We start from the raw sequence: 21813 nt of genomic DNA, 5'->3' as shown, positions 1-21813 counted from the left end.
AGTACCTGGATATTATTGAATTATTATACAGTGGGAGTCTTGATCTTATGGTACAGTATAGTGGAACCATGATCGAATTACAGTGTAGGTGCAGCTGTACATACAGTACCACACAAGGCCTAAGTGAAGCCATAGGCAGAAAGCCAATGAAATGATCCAGAGCAAAATAATCCATATATAATCAGCACAAAGTAATTCTCACAGTCCATCATCAGCTATGCGTTATACTGATTGCAATGAAATAGAAATGTCTCTGACTTACTCAGAATGTTTTGTCCAAGATTTTAAATCTTTCATGACTGCATGCTAATGTACTGTGTGATAGATCACAAAATGCAACACAGCCATAATAAATGTATGCAATAATCTCTATCGCCTCATGTTTCCATCCAAAAGAAAAAACATATGTAATTGAATGTGAGAGCCCTTTGAACATGCACAATATTATCCATGACACTGGCTACCATTGTTAAACAGCTGTAGATCACAACACAACAGTTAACCGTGGTAAAGTGGTCATTCATAATATTCTCAGATGAGTCAAGGTTCATGTTAGACTTCCTAGATCTCCCAATGAAAGTGTGATATCATATAGAGGGATGTTACTGTGAAAAACAATAGGACTGTCAGCAGCTGAAATTGATATGGCAGACATAGTTGATGACTTGTTTCTAACTCAGTTTGTCAGAGCTTCTTCTAGAGGGGAAGCTTGTATTGATTTAGCCTTTTCAAACAATCAAGTGAGGAAAACAGGTGAAAAAACCATTAGGGAACTGGAATCATAATATGGTATGCTTTGAAGTATATTTGAAACTGTACAGGTAGAGTCCATAACAGATTTATAATTTCAACAAGGCAGAATATGATGGAATGAGACAGAGTTTAGTAGAAGTAGAATAGAACACAAATGACAAGGGTTTCTGTAGAAAATGGATGGGAACTACTTAAAGATGTTTTAAAATATGAAAACTAAAGTAAGTAAAATAAAAGTAATTAAAGTAGTGGTCCAAATGGTCAAATCAATTAAGAATATAAGGAATATAAGGAATAAGAAGGAATATAAAGCACTTTATAAAGTACAGTATTAAGAAAACAATATGTGGTTAAGAAGTATAATAAATTATAAGCACAAGTTAGAAAGGACATAAAGAAGGCTTAATCTCAGATAAATACTAAGTAAAATTAGTTTTTTTTCAGCACTTCAAGGGCAAAATAACAATAAAAAATTAAGTAAGGTATCTCAGAGAAACATTTAGATGACTGCAGAGAAATGTCTAATGTATTAAATTAACATTTCACTCAGGGGTGTAGCGAGGAAGAAATGGATACCATTCCTCAAGCTAAGGAAACACAATTCCATATTAAATAATATAAGTTTAAAAGAAGTGAATGTATTGCAATGCACAGAAGAGACAGTAGTGTTCAGCTGGAGAAGCATTTGAAGCAGTAAAGTAATTATTAATATCCTGATATAAGTCAACGATTTGTACCTAAAGAAAAAAATAAGATGTTTTTAATGGCTGTTAACAAACTTCTGTCATCTCAGAAAACTGAGCCTTTTTTACAGAGAACAGAGAAGACTATGCGGAGACATTATTCAAGTATTTAAAATCCTCAAAGGCACATACTGTATAAAGTCATTTCAGCTGTCTCTCAGTATACTGGAGCTGTAATAGTCACTGACTTGAAAATTGCTAATATACTGTCCATTCATTAATTGGTTGGCAAAAGTTAAACAAGCAGTTCTAAACCACATAGGTCTTACTTCCATTACATTCAAGGTTATGGAAATAATAAGAACTAAACTAGTTCTAGATAAACTAGTCAACAAGGATTTAGGTTTTCCTTAATTTGTTATGAATTTATTTGAATATGTAATTATATTGTATCTTACTGTAATATATATATAATAATTATACTGTAATAGACAGTATATTCTTATAAATGGGGGAGGGGGGTATGAAAATGGTAATCAGAAATTGACTGAGCAGTTTAGTTAATAAGTGAAATAATTATTCATAACCCCCATCTTGTAAGTGATTTCTTTAGAATATACCCGAGCGGTTGCTATAAATAGAGGCATGTGAATTCTTTATTCTCTGGCACAGGTTTAAGAGGAGTTATGATCCAGGCACACTAAGTTAAACAAATGTTTATTAATGATCACAAGATGCAAACTACTGTATACTACACACAACAAAACATACAACATACAAGTTACTCCATGAACAGTATTTACAGAAGAGGCATTTCAGAGCCCTTACAATAACATTCTTGTCACCCAGAAAACCCCAGATTGCTACTAAGCATTAAACTCTTAATGCCCACAGAGGCCACACAAGAGATAAGCTGCCTTCCAACTAAATACACAGTAACCTGCAGTTAAATTTCTCTCTCTGCGCTCTGGTTGCCACAAAATAAATGGGAGCCTACTGTATATTCCTTTCCACAAAAATGCACCCTAAGCAGGAAAGATATTTCTAACTGGGTTATCTTTTACCTAGGAAACCCAAGTTCCCTAAAAACACAGAATAACATGCTTTCTCTAACAAGGTTCAAATACTTAGCTCCAGTCAGGTTTTGTTTGGATGGACATGAAGTCCCAACTCCTCTGGACTCTTGTCTTCCTCTTCTTCTTTCCTCTATCCCCGTGCTCTTAATATCTTACATTGTGTCTTTCTGTAATACAATTATTCCTGCTCAAGGGATCCCCCAGACCTCAGCAAACATCCACTCGACTTTGAAGTTAGAAATGTTTACTCTGCCAAGTGTCACAAACTTTATCTAAACTCCTTAACAATATAAATGCTATATTTTGACTTTCAGAAGGCTTTTAACAAAATTCCTTACATTAAAAAAATATCTAATCACTGGTGGTAGGCATTCAAGGTAATGCATGCATAGTAATAAGACTGAGAAGAGGTAAATGCTCAGATGGGCATGGTGTAATTAGTGGAGTGCCTTATGGATCTAAATTAGGATTAGAATTCATATTTTAAATACACTGCATAATTTACATCAATTTTGTAGATTCGTATATAGTAATCAAAAGTTTTTAAATTAGGCCAAACTAGTAGGATTAGCAAGGATCATAGAAGAAAAGTAAAATAAAAAAATATTTAGACAAAATTCAGCACTGGCCAATGCAGCATTTAATGGAAAAATGTAAAGTGTTACAATGAAGGGTACAGTAGGAAAAAAAAAACATAACCTACAAATGTAACATGATAAGCATAAGACCATAAGAAATGATTGAAATCAGTAAACAATGTGTAGCTTTAAGGATCTAATTTGGCTGTTTCTTGAAAAAAACTATGGTACTGTATAAGCTTCAACAAAATAGCTGGGTAGTGTTTCTCATACTTCCACAACCCTTTCCATATAGAAAGCTTTTCTTGGGTTAAAATGCATTAACACATAGTTTCAATTTATGTTCTGTTTTTTTTTTGACTGATTTTGTCTTAGTCTTTGAGGATTATGAATACGTGATCAGTTGCCTTCATCGTCTTCTCTTAAAATAAAAAAAATAGATCAGTTTCTTTCAACTGAGTATGGCATTACTAGCGCATTGTATCATTTTAACAAAGCACTCATTAAATTCAATTTACATTCTACTTATATAGTCTGCCAATGTTATGCCTTTTTATTGCTTCCTCACATTATCTAGAAGATATACAATATGTCAACATGCGCCTGGTTACTTTTATTAGTAACCACCCTATGGTTAGCATTTATTTTGTATTTATAGTTCACATTTTTACTATCTGCCTGTAACTCTTGTATGCAGTGAAAATCATATGTCAGGTGTTTGCCCAGTCTTGAATTTTATCTAAACATGGTTTACTGCTTACAGTATATAGAGTTTGCTAACCCTCCTGTTTTGGTATCATCTACAAAATTAATTCATTTGCTAACAACACTAGAATCATGATCCTTGATAGAAATTAGGAAGACCATGGTCCAAGTACAAATCTTGTGGTACTCTACTAATTACATCACCCCAATTTGATCTTTCAATGATGTTACTATTATGTTTCCTATCTCTATTTCCTATTATGGGTCATTTCTCAACACAAACACTATGTTTCTCTGAATACTTCTGTATGTATTCCGATACTTCTGAATGTAATTTCTGTATACATAATGAAATTTTACTTTTTAAAATCTGAATAAAAATCTGAATGAACAGTATGTAGAGGATACTAATGAGAGAGGAAGATCAGTGTATATGTAGACACATCATTTTTATCTTCCAAACAATCTATAGAAGAAATTTAACATGTTACTTTAAACCTGTACAATGCACTAGTAAGAGCAACCATACCGTATACTGCCCTGGGCTCAAAGGAATGTCCTAAGCTAAGGCTTAAAGAATTTAATATTATGAGTGGACCTTATTCAGGAACTCAAAATCCTGACAAAGCACTGTCAAAGTAAATCCTTCCAACATCTGCAGAAACAGAATTGAAATACAAACTAGTTAATAGGTGGAAACTACATAGGCAAGCATAGGAAAACAAGCAGCAAATATTCCCTCAAAGGTTTGTGAACGTAAGGCACAAGTATGCTGTTGAAGCTGATTCGTGTATCTATCAGCTGCTAAAAACCCAAATGAGCCAAATGGGTGAATGGACTCTTCTTTATATACTGTATATCCCTTCTTATCGTCTTATGTTAGAGCTGCAGTGTTAGGTTTATGAAAGTCCCCCTATTCACACAGAACATAAATGAATGAAAAATATAATGATACTCATTAAAAGAGTCATTTGAATTATTTATATTTTATTTATCTGATACAGTACGTAAGGTCTATTTTTAGGCAAGTGTATCCTGTTAGGGCCAATAACACTGGGGCTCCCATTACACAGAACAATACTTCTTTATTCTGATCCGAGACACTTTTAAATAAATGGCTCTTTCACAGACTCATTCAATCAAGCTGTCAATTTTCTACATTGTGATGGATGGTAGAATTGGTTTAATCGTTTTAGGATTCTGAAACAACAAAACCTATTTCATTGATTTACTGTTAAGCTCCACAGCAAAGTTAAACAGCTGCAGTAACATTTTTCATATGTGTTTTACATCTTGTGAATTTAACTTCATTTTTTCCTGTTTTGTAAACTGTTTCCTCATCCAGTACATGTTCACTCTGCAATCCCACTTTTTCCTTGAAACCCGGCAGCAGCTGAACCATATTACCCATTGGCTCTTCTTGGTCACTGTGATGTTAGCCTACTCTGCCTTACTGTGATGATGTGTGGCAAAGCCCTAAGTATTTTTTTTTGCTGGCAGTAAAGCTAATGAACAGCATGATACGATCTGCTGTGGATCTGTGGTTCTACAACACTGCATTTCTACAACTGATTCATTCCCTTGTCTGTGTTCATTTGCCTTTTACCATGAAGACGTTGAAATATGCAAACATGATGCTGTGATTATTGTCCCCTGCCTGTCTTTGTGTGTTTAAATTAACTTTATTTATGGGTCACATCTGCCTTACACTCAGGATGTCTTCAGAAAATGTTTAATTACTGCACAATATTTCAAAAAGTGCTATTTTAATAGGCTTTTTTGTAAAAAGAATTCAAGTTAAAGTGTTTACAGGTAACAGCTACATGCTTGAAGAGTAAAGCAAGGGCATAAATATGCAATAGACAGTTAAAAAATGGAAGTGGACCTAGGTCTCTTCCATTACATTTTATATGAGGTTTTACCTTTTTATAAATCTCTTAACACCTCACCTGCTCATCCACAGAGACTCACTGCACCTTGAATTGACAGTTTCTGCATAAACTCATGAGTACAGCATTTACAAAAAAAATGTTTATTTTAAATAATATACATTACACATTTCCTCAAAGTTCATGCAAAGGGATAGCATACAATATACATTTTTTTTTAGTTTCTTCTTTTTAATAAGACTTGTATTTTAAGCAAGCATGTGTCCAAGTGATTATTACCACTTTCAGCAAGCGTCCCTTTCCATCCAGCAATTCAGTACGTCATGTCAAAGGCACAGAAAAAGAACCATGTTATTGTGGTGTTTCAAAATGAGCATCTTGATGAATTAGGTTTGGGATTAGAGCAAAGCTTGGGCTTCAAATGGAGCAATGTGGACATCATCAGGTGCATATAAAAATTCTTCAGGGAGTAAATTAGGTTTATTTCGATGGAAAATGATCATTGTGCAGATGCACTAAACACATAATTTTACCTGCAGAATGAGAAAAAGGGGGCAAAACGAAGCACTCTAATTGCTCCCCTGGGAAGCAGCTTTTCAGGCAAGCTATAAATATGGCATAATTCTCTGAATAGATCAAAAGGCACTTGGGCACTAATGCCAGTTTCATTGGATTTAGATCTTTGAGTGGATTTAGTTTTCCCCTTGAAAACAGCTTAAAGCACAAGATCCTGTTGCATATAATGAGCTGACGACTGAAAAACTCTTATTTTTTCTTCCTAAATTGACCATTTGCTCTGAATATATAGTTTTAGATTTGTTTCTATTAAGATGCTCAAAAGTTGGCTCCTTTGCAATTAAAATTCTGTTTGGAATACAGGCATACTGTAGCTTCAACAAGTACGTAGGTACACATTAGACCAATATACAGTAGTACAAACTGGAATCTGGAAAATAACTGAATCTGACATTGAGCACCAGAAGATATTGTAATTAACTCTGCCCCATAAGTCTAATCAGAACCTGCAGCTTTGAAGCACAGCAACAGCAAAGACACAGCTGACTCTTTTAATACAGTACATGAGGACACGGAACTGGACCAGTTATGTGGTTTATGGATACGTTATTCCCCATCTATGGATTTATGATGGGTAACATTCACATGTGCATTCCTCTTAGAACTGCAGACTGAACAGAGTCCATTTGATTTTTATATAAAATATAAAAAGGTACAGGTACTTTAGCCTAGTTTGGGCATTGGAATGCCAAGGTCATACCAGTTATTAGATTGTTAGGGCCCTATCACTGAATCATTCCTAAGGAGCAGGCTGAGAAGCCTAAGGAGAAGAGTTAACCAGTTCCTGGGTTTATTCCCAGGAAGAAAAAAATTAAAATAATCTTCCTTAAGCAATAAATTCTCCACTTGGCCATAACCTTACTGCTACTGCAGGTTGCAAGCCAGGGGTGGCATTAGTACTGTTTTGTAGATACTGTCATGGACAGTATACAATTTTATACTTACAGTATTCTTCAAATTATTTACAGCAGATCAGTATAACATTTTAAATATATACAATTGCAAATATAGTAATCTGGTGCAACAACATCTAATACATAAAACCTATTGCTTTACACACTTAGAAATTATGTAAACATCTCTCAAAATAAAGGATTTCTCTAAGTGCAAGTTCCCTGATTGTGCCTGTATTTTCTAAGTGCAATATTTTTGTGGAATTTAGTCATAAAATTATTTATTGTGTAAATTGACACGTAATTCTGAAGCAATGTTTTACCAGTTGCTGAAAAGCCAAAAATCTTTATGGCTCAAAATGTTTTGATATCTCCCTATTACACAAACAATTAACATAAGTAAGAGCCATTACAAATTTATGTTCTCTATTCATATGAATAATTATCTACAAATGGAGTGTCTGACAAATTTGCAATTTTAACTCACACCCCTCCCTTTTTAAAACAGAAACTGAATTTTGTTTTTTAAACAAAAGATTCAATGATCCTAACATTTTAATTATTTTGTTTTGTGTACACAGTAGTTATGTTACATACAGTATATTATTGAAATGAACATTAATTAGCTCTCTCAGGCAGCAGAGAAAAAACAAGATTCTAAATGTAAATATGCAGATACAATCAGCAGCCCCAGACAGCTGTTTTTCCCATAGATTGTTAATTTCTTTGCCCATGGAAGTGGACATACAGTATATCTGTGTCTTAAAAAGAACATCTTAACATTATTAAAGTGCTTGCTTGGTTTGATTGGCTTTTCTAAAGTGACCCATACTCTGTGGCCCTTCACTGGATGACCGTCCTGTCTAATGCTCAATACTCTCTGTGTGTGTTGTCATATATAAATGCTTTATATGTTCTCCTTAATTTAACTTCATTCCCTCATCTTATCATTATAATAATATTTAAAAACACAGTATAATAAACCATCAGGCAACATAAAATTGAAAGTTTTGTCAAATGTATGGCAGATGAATTTGTGGAGCTCCTTGCTACTTGCTACCATAAAAGGATATGTTTAGCTTGCTGCTGGCAATGTTAGTAATATGTTATTGGTTATTTATGTTTACATTTAGAAAGTGCCTTTGAAGCTATTCATGGCACAATATTCTTATCTACAGACCTGTTAAATCCATTGAGAGCGTGGTTAATAGAGCTCATTCACACCTCTGAGATTCTCAGGGAATGGAAAGCAATTCCGTTATCGCTGTCTACAAGACGCAACTGAGCACGACTTCCGTCTATGTTGGTAATATTCACCATTGCGAGGATGGACACTTTATTCACCCCATTCCTCTTTTCTTCCCTTGTTCTTTTGTCAGATAATCCAAGATCGAATCTCTTCTCACATATCAAGAAATAAATTGATGTGGAATTCCCTGCCTGGTGGCCTGTACATTTTACCACAGTTTTCTACAAGTTCAGCAGAGTTTCCATTTTATTATTCAGTGCTGGGTAAGTAGCAAAATGTTTATTCTTTGTGATACAGCTTTACATTACAAATCCTGCATGTTGAATGTAATTGGGTTGAACATGAACAGCCACAGGACATGAATGACTAAGGCATGAGGTTTTACTCTTATTTGAGTATAGAAAAAATGTTCTTTGAAAGATCCAAAAACTTTGCTTCTCATTTATTATTAAATGATCATTAGATTTCTGAGATACCCCATGGATCTGCTCTTTACTTGTAATTTCCCATCTTTCCCTGACACTAGTCAGACTTTTTCTGCTTGAATAAAAAGCTTTACAAATGTAATTTCCTCAGTTTAGAATAATACTTGCACCCATGTTATACTGTTAAGTCTTAAGTACTATTGTATATAGAATGACCAAAAGATCTATCAGTCAGGTTACAGCAATCTAATAAAGAGGGTCTACGAGATCCAAATATAATTCTGCTTATTAAAAAAGTGTTGTAGTGTCCCACCTACTTGTAATCCTGGGAACAAGGAGGGCAGGTAAGATCAACCAAAATGATAAACTAAAAAAATGTAACTGAGGTTGCAGTGTAATTTGGCTAATTGAATATATAGTACATAGTGCTTATATTCTGAATAAGCTCCTGTGTTGTGTTGTTGTCACTACCTGTATGGTAGTGTCTTAATTAAAAAAAATAGCTAAACCCATACAAATAACATGAAGTGAACAGGGAAAATGTTCTTGAAGACCCTTCCCTATTTGATGTCACACATAACAGTATAAGAAACACCAAAAACATTTTTTCACTTCATCATGGTCTGCATAAGAGCAAAGTGTACGAACACAAATGAAATGAAAACAGAAATAGAAAGCTTTAATTAAACATCCAATGAATTTACCTTTGGCTTCAAAACAAAAAGAAAGACCAGATTCTGTTCAGATAAGGTTCTCAAATAATCAGCTTTTAATAGACAAAATAAAACAGTTACAAATTAGGAATTCTTATTTTACATAAAAGGGCTTGCTCACTTTGGAATTTTTAAATTAATCTCATTCGGTACTCAAATGACTTCTGACATTTTGCATACTAGTACTTCTTGTTGAGTCCAAGTTTTAATAGTTCACAGACATACATTTCCTGTTAACTCTGCCATTTATAGTTTTAATCATATTAGATTCAAAACACCTCTGATAATAATGTACACTAGGCATCTTAATCATGTTTGATCAACTGGCTCTCTTCAGCACACTGCAATTCCCAGATGACAACATACTGTATGTCCACATAATGCTGCAATGAACACAAGCAAAAAAAAAAGGGTATTTTGTACAGTAAAATGACCTAGATATTTTTCATTTTTGAATTAAAATAATACAAACAATACAATACAAACTCAGTATCTGAATAACTTATGAAGATAATATGTAGAGATAAAAAACAATATTTAGTCTGTTTCCCTCTAGTTATTTGACATTCCCAAGATCAATTCTAAGCCCTTCACTGACTAAGTACAGGCATATTTATTTCTGTTGTACCATGCACAATGTAGCGCCAACCAAACAGTAGTTGGAGAGAGAATTAGGGAGATTGACCTCCATTTGAACCTTAAGATAACTCAATTTTATATAAGTTTCTTCTGTTCATACTGATGTCCCTACAGGAGTTCATCTAAAAGTTGCAAGTTACATGAGGCAGCCTTTCACAGCACATCTCTGCTGCAGTGAATGGAAGCTGACATCTTGCAAGTGATTCCACTGATCCTGTAATTTGTGTAGGTGTCACTTTAAAACTAGCTAAAATAAAAAAAGAATAGTTTACTTAAATAGGTTCAGCAGCATGAAAATTTAAAATGCTACAGTACATTGTTTTCAGAACCGTGAACCATTGCTTCATTAATCCTAAAGTTAAACCTAAAGTAACTCAAAGTCACATGATCATAACAGGAATGGTTTGCAACATTACATTATTTAATGCTCTTAAATAGAAATACTTAGCCCACTCGCATTACAATAATAATAATACAATTTTATCAAAGCATTTAATAAAACTGAGCTGACTCCAGATCTATTCAGAGTGCTGACAGCTCATCCAAGACAGAAGAGGAGATCCATCACTGTACAGTATATTAGTATTGTAACAAAGTACCATTTCATCTAAGTGATTATTGTTACAGAAAAGCTGCTTTACATTTCTTTTAAATATGAAGAATTCCAAGAAATATGTTCAGGCATCTACATTTCCCTCCTACAAAAAACCTTGAAAGGAATGATAGCTGATACAATCTAAATTTTAAACCTTAGAGATATTTATTGAAGTTAAAGTAATAAATGTTTATATAAGACACTTCCCTTTCACTTCGAAGAGCAGTCATAACAGAATGGGATATCACTAGCACCAGGGTAAAGGCAGCAGCCTCTATATCATAAGAATGTGATGCTCTCCCTCAGTCCCCTCTCCTCAGGGTATATAAGGTGACCATGTATCCTTCATTTCTGCCGTGGTGACACATCCAGGGTGTGGTTGCTCCTTGGGCCCTGCACTTCCAGGATAGCCTCTGGGTTGGTTTGCCCCTTTCCAGGGAAAAGCAGCTTTTTTATGGATAAACTGTATGGAAGGGCAATCCCCAGCTATATTAAAACGAGCACCTTTAACAGAGATAATGCACCTAGAACAGAACACTTGATTACAAAATGGAGGGAAAAATGCATGCTTGGGCATCTACATCAGGTTACTTGGCTTTGCTGTAATGTAATGGATATTGTATAATATGGTACTATACTGTATATGTGCCTAGCCTAGAAGCTTCTTCTAACCCATCTGCTCTTGTAATCAGAAGGCTGTAAGATCATATACTGCACAGTCCCATCTGATATTGGAACATTCTGAGCCCCCACAGCATTATGCAGAGGATAATTCAGTGGGTGATGAAAATGGATAGGTGGCACAGTAGCACAGTGGTTAGCATTGCTGGTTCACAGCACTGCAGCCCTGGGTTTTATTCCTGGGGTGCTACAGTACTGTGTAGGGTTTGAACTTTCTCCTCATATTGTAAATTGGCAGTGGTTTGAGTGTGAGCATGATTGTGTCTGTCTGTGCCCTGTGAACCAGGATTGCAGGGAAACTGGATCCCATCCTGACAAGCAAAGGGCACAAGGCAGGATACATCCTGGATGGGACACCAGTCCATCACAGGGCACATACAGACATAGGTGCACACAAACTATTTCTGTGATTGACTGGCATCCCATCTATCCATGCATTGCTTGCTGGGATAGGCTCTGTTTCCCCCTCAATGCTGTATTGGATAAATTGATGGAGGAATGAAAATGGATAATTCTTTTGATAGTTTCTATTTCTATTCTTTATATCATACTCTGAACATTGTTTATCTGTTTACATAAATACAGTAAATCATATTACAGTTTCCAATTTTATTCTTCTGCTTCATTTTTGATGCTTCAAAACCACATTCTAACATATACATTTTAGATGATGTACTGTATTTTTCCATTATTTTGATCTAAAAATGTAAATTAATTAGATATGCTTATGTAGATTATTTGTAATTGTCTTTTGTTTATTCCTTGTTTGCTGTTGCTTAGAAATAGTAGACGTCTTCAGTAATACCAGTAAGTTAAAAAGGGAAACAATTTCTTTCATTTGTGTCTCTGCTGTACTTACCTTCCTTGGTTCAAATTTACAGCATTTCAACATTTTTGTGAAACCACAAAGAGATACTTGTGTTTGTTGTATTCTTTTCTGTAAGAGACAATGAAGGAGATCATTAAGCATAACAATGTTGGTAAAAGTTCATGTGAATTATGAACCTGGATGTGACTGCTTACATTCTATGGAGAACGTCAGTGGTTCACTATTGATATGCAGCTCTCTGATGGGTATAATCATTCACTATTTATTTGGAATTTATTTTATAATTCATGGGATGTGCATAGAACATTTCACCAACACAAAGCAGGAATTGGATACGGTTTGAAGACTGTGTTAGTTCTCGAACCAAAAAACCAACAAAGGGAGAGTCTTATATATTCTAGCATCGTAGCAGACGATTAAATTTGTTCAAAAGCCTGTGCTGAGAAAAACCTAATTGTGATTGTCAGCTATTGAGTGAAAAACCAATTCCACCTTGTCTTTCCTGACAGGAATTGATATTGATGTATTATGATGCTGTTAGTGCCTTCTTGTTATGACACAGGCCCTCTTACACCATTTGAACAAAACATCAATGGTGACTAATGTATATTTTTTTATCTTCCTGGCAAACAGTGAGAACAAAGCATGTTATTAAGCACAAGCTTCCTAGTAGCAGTTCTTTACCAGCAGCCAATAAATGTATGAATCTGTATTTTCCCCTGCTGTGTATCAGTGTATAAAGAGCACTACTACTTAAGGATTTAGGTTACTTTCCCAAAAAGGCAATTGCATTCTACACTCAATTTTAGTTATATTTTACATTTAAAATTTGTAAAAAAAATTATATATCTGAAAGTTTATTCTATGTGAATTCTTTACTTGAGCTTTCTGTCAATCACAGGTTTTATTAATTTTCCCTCCTAAATGTTTTTGTTGCTGTTTTAAAGATTTGCTTATACCGTATCTTAATTATGTGCAACTATAATATACCATTAATAAAGTATGGGTTGTCTAATTTGAATCAATTAACAATCTTGTCTGTTTTTCTGTAAACTCTTGGGGTCGACAGTTATTTTACTCTTTTGTGCTCTTTTTTGCATCTCTGAAGTATCCTGTTCTGCTGCCTATGGCACAATAACATGGATACCTCAACTTCTTTGCCATTTTTGTCATCCAAAATATAGCACTGATGCTAATGAAGCTGCATAACCATGCACATTCAATAACTGTACAATATACAATATTATTAGTCTGTCATTAACTAAATTATATGTGAATGTCTCTGTATTACTATCACATACAGTAGTTTATGAAATACAGCACTTGCGCTGTGTGCTGGCAGTGGATTCACACAACATATTTTTGTTATATTACTGTATATGAAGGGTTCCTGAGGTTATAGAGTTCGTTTTGTACTTCTCCACTTCGACAGTAACATTTAAGTCATTTATCTTTGAAATCCATCCATCCATTTTCTAACCATTTTAACCATAACTGACAAGCACTGATAGCCAAAACCTATCCTGACAAGCAACCAGTCCAGTGCTGGGATCACAAAGATCCCAGCATTAATAATAATTGCTTACACTTATATAGCGCTTTTCTGGACACTCCACTCAAAGCGCTTTACAGGTAATGGGGTCTCCCCTCCACCACCACCAATGTGCAGCATCCACCTGGATGATGCGACGGCAGCCATAGTGCGCCAGAACGCTCACCACACATCAGCTATTAGTGGGGAGGAGAGCAGAAAGTAATGAAGCCAATTCATAGATGGGGATTATTAGGAGGCCATGATTGGTAAGGGCCAATGGGAAATTTGGCCAGGATGCCGGGGTTACACCCCTACTCTTTTCGAGAAACGCCCTGGGATTTTTAATGACCACAGAGAGTCAGGACCTCGGTTTTACGTCTCATTCGAAGGACAGCACCTGTTTACAGTATAGTGTCCCCATCACTATACTGGGGCATTAGGACCCACGTGGACCACAGGGTCTAATACCTCTTCCAGCAGCAACCTAAGTTTTTCCCAGGAGGTCTCCCATCCAGGTACTGACCAGGCTCACACCTGCTTAGCTTCAGTGGGTTGCCAGTTGTGAGTTGCAGGGTGATATGGCTGCTGACACGCACACGTTCACACCATGGTCGGTTTTCTCAAAAGCCAGTTAATCTACCATCAAGTCTTTGGAATGTGGGGGAAAAAAATACAAAATCCACATGAACATGGAGAGAACATACAAACTCCATGCATATAGCACCCCATGAATTGTAACCATGACCCCAGTGCTGCCAGGCAGCAATGCTAACCACTGCACCACTGGACCACCCACCTTTGAAATCTCTTCTTGAAATAAGCATTCAGGATCTGAGACATGGTATGACACCTCACTGTTTACTTGGCCCATGACCTCTGGTCATGCACTTCTTTTGAATGACAGTGCAAGGAAACTAGTGGTACGTGGAACTGCCAGAAATAAACTTGAAACATAAAAATCAGAGCAGAATGCAGAGTCTCATGTTCTATATTGCTGCTGACACATTGTGAATGCGGCCAGTGCAGAATGCACCACTGACTACAAAGGACACATAAGGGGAGCTGCTGACAAACGTCAGGTATACAGAAAATGAAGATGGTGTCAGGCAGACATTAGAGGAGATTAAGCATAAGATGAAAGAGTGGCCCATCTCACACTGATGTCTCAGTCACCCCAATGGGGTTAGTAACCATTGTTCTGCAAAAAGCCAGACAAGTGTGAGTGACTGAGCCTGCCCATTTCCAGGGAGACTCAACCAATTGTATGCTACCACTTGGGAAATGTGTTAATGACATAACCCACACTTAAACTGGAAACATTTGGGCTATGTAATCCAACCTGCACACAGAAGGGGTAACTTTACTGGTCAGCTGCTTGGGGCCTGATAATATTCAATATTCCTGTTAACTTATTAACACTCTGAAGCTCAGTTAAACAAATTTGGATCTCAGTTAAGTAAAAATATTAATCTTCAGACTACTATAGCTTTCACAACAAAAGTCTATGACGGACGTGGAACTCTGCTACTGCCCAATCACGATACTTAGTCAATTGTTGTTATTACTTGTTTTTATTTAATTTTTGAGTTAAGCTTAAAGAAGTAAATAGAAATGCTTTATTACAGCCAGTTATGTTCTTATTCTGAAATCATGCAAAATATGCATTGAATACAACAATTCAATTTTCTGTAGAGCTCATCCCATTGATAATGTACAGTAACTGTTGTAATGTAATGTAAAAGTTAGTCTTTATCTTAGAAACCAATACATTTCTGGAGCTACTGATTGAGATGAGTAAAGTTTTGAACCAAGCTTAATTTCAACCTCTCAGAATCAGCTAGCAAAAAAAAAAACGAGTGACCTTAGGAGCTTGTAAAATGATCTCTAGGGAACTCTTCATCTGTAAAATGTATTTCCATATTGAAAGTCATATTACAGATTAAGTGTTCATTCTTAATTCATTGGTTTCAATGTTCTGTATTCAGCCTCAGTTTAGAATGGGGAATTTGTCAAAGAATAATTTCTCTGTGTGATGCTCAGGGAGTGAAATGGCCTGTGGTAATGTGTTTTCAGATTACGTTTACCAGTGATAGTCCTACACAAATGTACAGCAATCATTCACTTCATTTGTCTTTGTGATTAGAGCTTTTTAGCTCCACCTATCACATTCATTACAAAAATAACTTATTGTTTTCAATATGTTTGCAGCCTTGTAGATTCTTGTCTATTTTGTGAATGATGGCCAAGACAGTACAGGAGAACAAAAGATGCACTACAGACTGTGAAAATGTGTTAAAATGAGTGTGTAATTAATGTTAATATGATCAGACATAATTTTGTAGAGCTGCATCATTTTAATTATCAAGTGCCTGTGTCAAGGTTATTTAGTCTGCATCTTTAAATCCAAATTTGAATTTGCATGAAATGCATGAAAGTTAAAACGTGCAACATCATGCCAAACTTTAATAAAGCTTAAAAGTTTTAATTAAAAGAAGAAGTGTACTTAATCCATGTATTAAATTAATAATAATAACAATAACAATAATAATAATAATAATAATAATAATAATAATAATAATAATAATTATTATTATTATTATTATTATTATTATTATTATTATTGTCATCATCATCATCCAATTTTGGGTCACAGTGGTCCAGAGCCAGAGCCAGAGTCCAGAGCCAGTCCATTCCAGGGCATACACCTCACAGCAGGACCAATTTTACAGAAGTCAATTGACATTATGACACCTTATAGCATCCCAATTATTTGTAGCTGAAGAAGCACAGTTTTTGCTTATCTTACATTTATTTATCTTTTTATATTTTAAGAATATGAAAACACCAATTACGTTTTTCTTTCTCCTCTATGTGCATATTGTGATTGTTCTAAAGGAATAGAAGAACCGATATATTTAGCTCATTAAACTCAGATCCTGAGTTACATTCAGCTAATGAACAGACTCAAAGACTCAAAGTCTGCCAGTAAAATGTGGTCAAAGTCTTCTCTAGGTCTTAGCCTTTTCAGATTGGAAACTTTGGGGTAGTCTTGGTTTCCGGTGTTTGACAAAATTGCATTCTTAATCATAATTAAACTAATTGTCAGTTCATACATTTGAATCATGTTCTATGTTCATAAAAAAAAACAAAATGGCACATCTAATCTATTGGATCTCATAAAAAGCATTGGTGCAGAAGGTATGAAAGTGAATACATTCCATTGTATTTGTTTCTCTCCTCTGTATTGGAATTATTTGGTCAATTTCTTAGTCTCCACAATGCCCCTCAAACAGTGATCCTTGTGGCCAGTGGTCTTTGTGATAAATGACTTATATAGAATACATATAGTATCTATTTTTATACTATCTTGCTTTAGTATGGTAGAGCACTGAGTAAGTTTACTCCTTTCCTTACATAAAAGAATCAATACAATTTTAGGTTGCAATTTTATTTTGCAGACTTTTCTGAAAACAAAAGGAAACAACATTAACATAAAACACCTGGACTTCATTTACAATTTTTAAATGATTTTAAGACCATTGATTGCACACACGTTTAGTCCAATCTAGAGATTTTAGGAATTATGTGACAGATTGGGGATTCATACAAAGAATTCCCATCCTATAATAGCTTAAAGACTTGTTTATTTTTACTTGTTTATATGGAACAGTCTATTTTTTGCATAAATGTGATCAGATGAAGGATATTGAGTAGAGTGAGCATAACTGAGGATATGATTTGGATGCTACATTGACCATCATGACATTATTGCTGCACATTTGCATATTAAAGGCATTTTATGGAAACCATGAAAGATATTTGCTTTTTCATTCCGGGGGCTCTGTCATGGCTAGTATAAATATTTTGTTGAAACAAGTATTTTCAGTTTAAGTCTCCTGTTTTTGATCATGTAAACACTATATCTTCCATGCCACTCTATCAATGAAAGACTTCAGATCTTATTTGTTTAAAAGCGTTTCAAAGTAGCTACTGAAGTAAAACTGTCATCTCAGAACACAAGAGGATATATGGGCTTGTAAATTACAGTTGTACTGAACTATTTTTCAGTAACATGGTGATAATTATGACATTTGTGTCTGACAACATCCTGCTGGATTGCCATGGTTGCAGTTGCAGCTTCTGGAATCCTTCAAAATGCCTCTCATATTGAGAGTTGTATTTTAAAGGTTTTCAGAAAAGTAAATTGTCTCTGTCTTGTCAATTTTAATGAAGTCTTCTCTGTGTGAACTCTCAAATGATTTGCTTGCTTGTCCGACCTTTTTGACAGTGCTCTCCCTCTGGGGAGTATTAACCTTGCTGGCCAGGTTTAGAGGTTTTCAATCAATAAATATCAATGCTTTTCAAGACATCTTAGCATTTTGCTAAGACAGGATAGATCTGTGGATTATACTTTAACCTAATGTCTAAAGTTTTCATGCATAGCAATTGATCCAGAGTACCAGACTGACTGGAAATGTTGCATAATGTATAAAATTGCTGCACCTACAGTACTGTACCAATTAACCTTTTTTTAAGTTTTATTTATTCTGACAATCAAAAGAAACTGATCACTCCTTTTAAGCATGTATTGTGTAATTTTTAGAAAAAATATATTTTAATTAAAAATCGTAAATCAGTTAAATGTTTTTGCAATTATTTCAATTCATTAAACATTATAGATGCACTGTTTACTCAGATGCAAGTCAATTACTATACAGTAAAAGATGTCATGTTGAGATGTGTGGTGGTACTGAGCCAGTGTAGATCAGACCTGAGGCAGAGGAGATCTGCATAGAGTCAGTTTAGTAATTATCCTAGAGCCATTAGCTCTGCCTACACCCAAGACATCACAAGGACAATTCTCACATCCACCATTCATAACAACCCCTGAGCCCTGTCCAGGAAGGAACTTAATAAATCAGGAGAGCTGACAGCAGAATTGAGAAAGACAGTGACTTTCTCAGGAAGTAGGGAGCAGTTTGGGAATGCTCAGGGGGAGCGTAAGGGACCACATTGTGTGAGACGTCTGGAAATGTAGAGGATGTCTACGATAATCAAAGAACTAGACAGAGTTTCTTCTCTTTCTTCACTGTGGAAGATGCCAGGTCACAGACCGGAGCTATTTTTTTGGAGAATGGCAATGCTGGACTGCTCCTTTGGGACATTGTTTTGTGCACGTGTCCTTATGTTTTGTGTCATGTGTTGTGAGTGTCAGGCAGACAGTGGTGAATGTTGTAAGTGCTAGAAAATAAAAAAGGGCAGTAATGTAGGATTACTGCTTTGTCTGGTCTGTGGGTGCATGGGTAGTTCTGGGAGGTATAAAAAATGTGATGCAAGAGGAAACAGTTCAATCACTCTTAAAATTGCTACAGTATGTGGTTACGTCAGCTACAAAGCTAGAGTGTCTTGTAGATTGAGGTGACTACTGTACACTGGTATACTGTATCTGTGTCACTGTTGCATAAGCACTACTGTAAGTCATTACGTTAGTGAGAGCATTAATTTGGGCACTATGATGAAGTGATTTAATACATTGAAAGTCTAGAAAGAAAAACTCAGAATGGAAATTATCAAGAGAAAACACCTTTGTGCCATTGGTATGGTAGAGACTGGACTAACTTTTTCTACCTGGCGACAGTTCACAGCCAGCAACCTCTAACTGTTCAAGATGTTAGAGCCATCAAATTGTGACAGCCTGAGCTGTCACTACAGAATTCCATTTGTAGAGATTGATGGCAACCTGATGTAACATGGTTCTTCATTTTTCAAATCTATGGACATCACTTGCTGTCTTTCTGAGGGCTCCTGCGGATGTGACAACAATCTAGAAGAACACATCCTGCACGTCCGGCATGTCCTGCTCACGTAACAATGACTTCTTTGCAAAATGATAATGTGACATCTATGCCATTGGCACCCAACTTGCCAGATTTGATCCCCATTGAATATCCATGGAGTGGTCTGGGGTGATTTGTGGGATGCAGGGCTCAGAGACCAGTGAACAGGTACATTCTTGTCCAGGTTCTATAAGAGGAATGGGATCGAATCCCACAAGATATCATCTGCAAACTGGTGTATCATGGATGTACAGTTTTTATTGCTTCCACCACTGATACACACACACTGCTAGCTTGTGCATTTCACAGTTGACCATCTGCTGATTGACCTTGTTGTTGACAAGTGTGAATAAGCATTATGGATTTACCTATGTCATATATGTTTAATAAAATGTTAGTGTGGCTACTATAAAAAAAGCCATTTTCATTTGTAAGGGATGTGTCTTTTAATGCTTAGTACAGTATACATATTTGAGTTGAAGTTTAATTTGTCAAACTGCAGTTAAAAAGTTAAATCAGTTATTGTATCTCTGCATGACGAATGCTTCAACTTTATCGTCACACTTTTCTTTTCTTTGGAGACAAACTTTCTTCTTTACATTTGTGTCTTATAGCAACTGGCCACATTTAGTGAAAAATTCCAAAAAGCCAAAGTTTGTCATTAAATCCATTGTATTTGCTTAGCTCAACTTAGCTTTAGGTGGCAATTCACAAACATTTTCATTAGTCTTCCCAGAGGTCAATCTCTGTAATAAAAACAAAATACTGCACAGCTGTTGCAAATTGTAACATATATACCTCTATAAAGCTGTCTGCAGTACCTTCTGTATGTCAGTGCTCAATTCATAAATTGTATTCATAATTATCTTAATGTTCTTTTTTTAATAAAATGCATATACTGTAGCTGTAAGGTTTTGAATATGAAATACAAAGTGAGAAACTAATGTTTATGGAAAAATAAACTTGAAAAGTCACTTCTGGTACTGAAGAGTAAACAGTCATTTGAAGATTCCTGAATGGGAATATGGTGTCTCAGAAGAGTTTATACTCTAGTTTTCAAAGTCTATTTAGGATTTCATGATAATTTGAATGTTTAGACTGTTTTCTTTCAGTTTAGTATGATATACTGTACAGTATTTAACTGACATACTAGTTTTATTTGACAAAGGTTTTTTTTTTTCTTTTCACGAATGAACACTTAAGAGTTTACAGAAGAGTTTAAGGGTTAAGTGTGGTTGAATTATTCTGGTAAAATGATTGTAAAAGTGAATATTCATTATGTAAATACCTGTATTTGTATGTTTCAGGTAAAAGTCCATCCCAAGAGTTCACAGCTGTAATCCAGGCTGTAACCCCTCTTCAGTCACAGTCACAGCCTATTGTCAAACTGATCATTGCTGTTGCCAAATCCAAATACTGCGCTCAGGTAAGGTGGTACAGTATATGATGGCATAATTGGTAAATATGTGTGAAAATAAAGATCCCTGTACCAGACACTGGATGAACACCTTCAGCAACACAGCGATTTATTTTCATTGGAATTAAGTTTATTTAATTTTTATAGGGATTTTGGCATGAAGCATGGACAGATTTCACGTCATTGCATTCCATTTCCATCAAAACGTGTGGACATGGAGGAATCATGCAAAGTTCACTCATAATGTGCCCAACACAGTAATTGAACCAAGACCCAAGAACTACAGTATGAGGCTACTGTACATCACATGTTGCCTGCATCTGTACCACTGGATCAGTTATTATGAAACATTAAATACATTGAAGAGAACCATTAAGTAACCATTTACCATTAAGTAAACCAACACTAGAGCATTTGCAGCCACAATATGGTATGCCTTGAAAAAATACTTTGGAACTCCACAAGTCCTAAACAAAGATTTACAATTTCAGGAAGATAGACTGTGAATGAATAAGATGAAGATGAAAAAATGGGACAGCATATAAATTAGTACAAAGTGGGTGGCAAAAGCTTAAAGAGCACAAAACAGATACAGTATATCCCATCAGAAAAAAAATCAAAGTCAGGAAAGTTGTGACCCACAACATTAAACAAATTAATTTTTAAAAATGTTACTATATAAACAGTATATATAATAGGCAAGAAAAAAGTACTAAAAATAAGTTACAGTTGAAAGAAAGA

At 35.3% G+C, this 21813-nt stretch overlaps 1 protein-coding gene across 1 annotated transcript in view; it reads left to right on the top strand.

The window, feature by feature from the left end:
- The window catches only part of LOC148674632 (exostosin-1-like), a 416854-nt gene that overhangs the window by 335989 nt on the left and 59052 nt on the right, over positions 1-21813 (top strand). The window contains exons 6-7 of the mRNA XM_088624945.1: positions 8533-8665; positions 20963-21081. Coding sequence (XP_088481071.1) covers positions 8533-8665; positions 20963-21081 — 252 coding nt within the window. The remainder of the gene's footprint in view (positions 1-8532; positions 8666-20962; positions 21082-21813) is intronic.

This window comes from Lepisosteus platostomus, chromosome 3 (assembly GCF_059453375.1).
Source record: "Lepisosteus platostomus isolate fLepPlt1 chromosome 3, fLepPlt1.hap1, whole genome shotgun sequence".
Classification (NCBI taxonomy): domain Eukaryota; kingdom Metazoa; phylum Chordata; class Actinopteri; order Semionotiformes; family Lepisosteidae; genus Lepisosteus; species Lepisosteus platostomus.
This window is presented reverse-complemented; position numbering and strand designations above follow the sequence as displayed.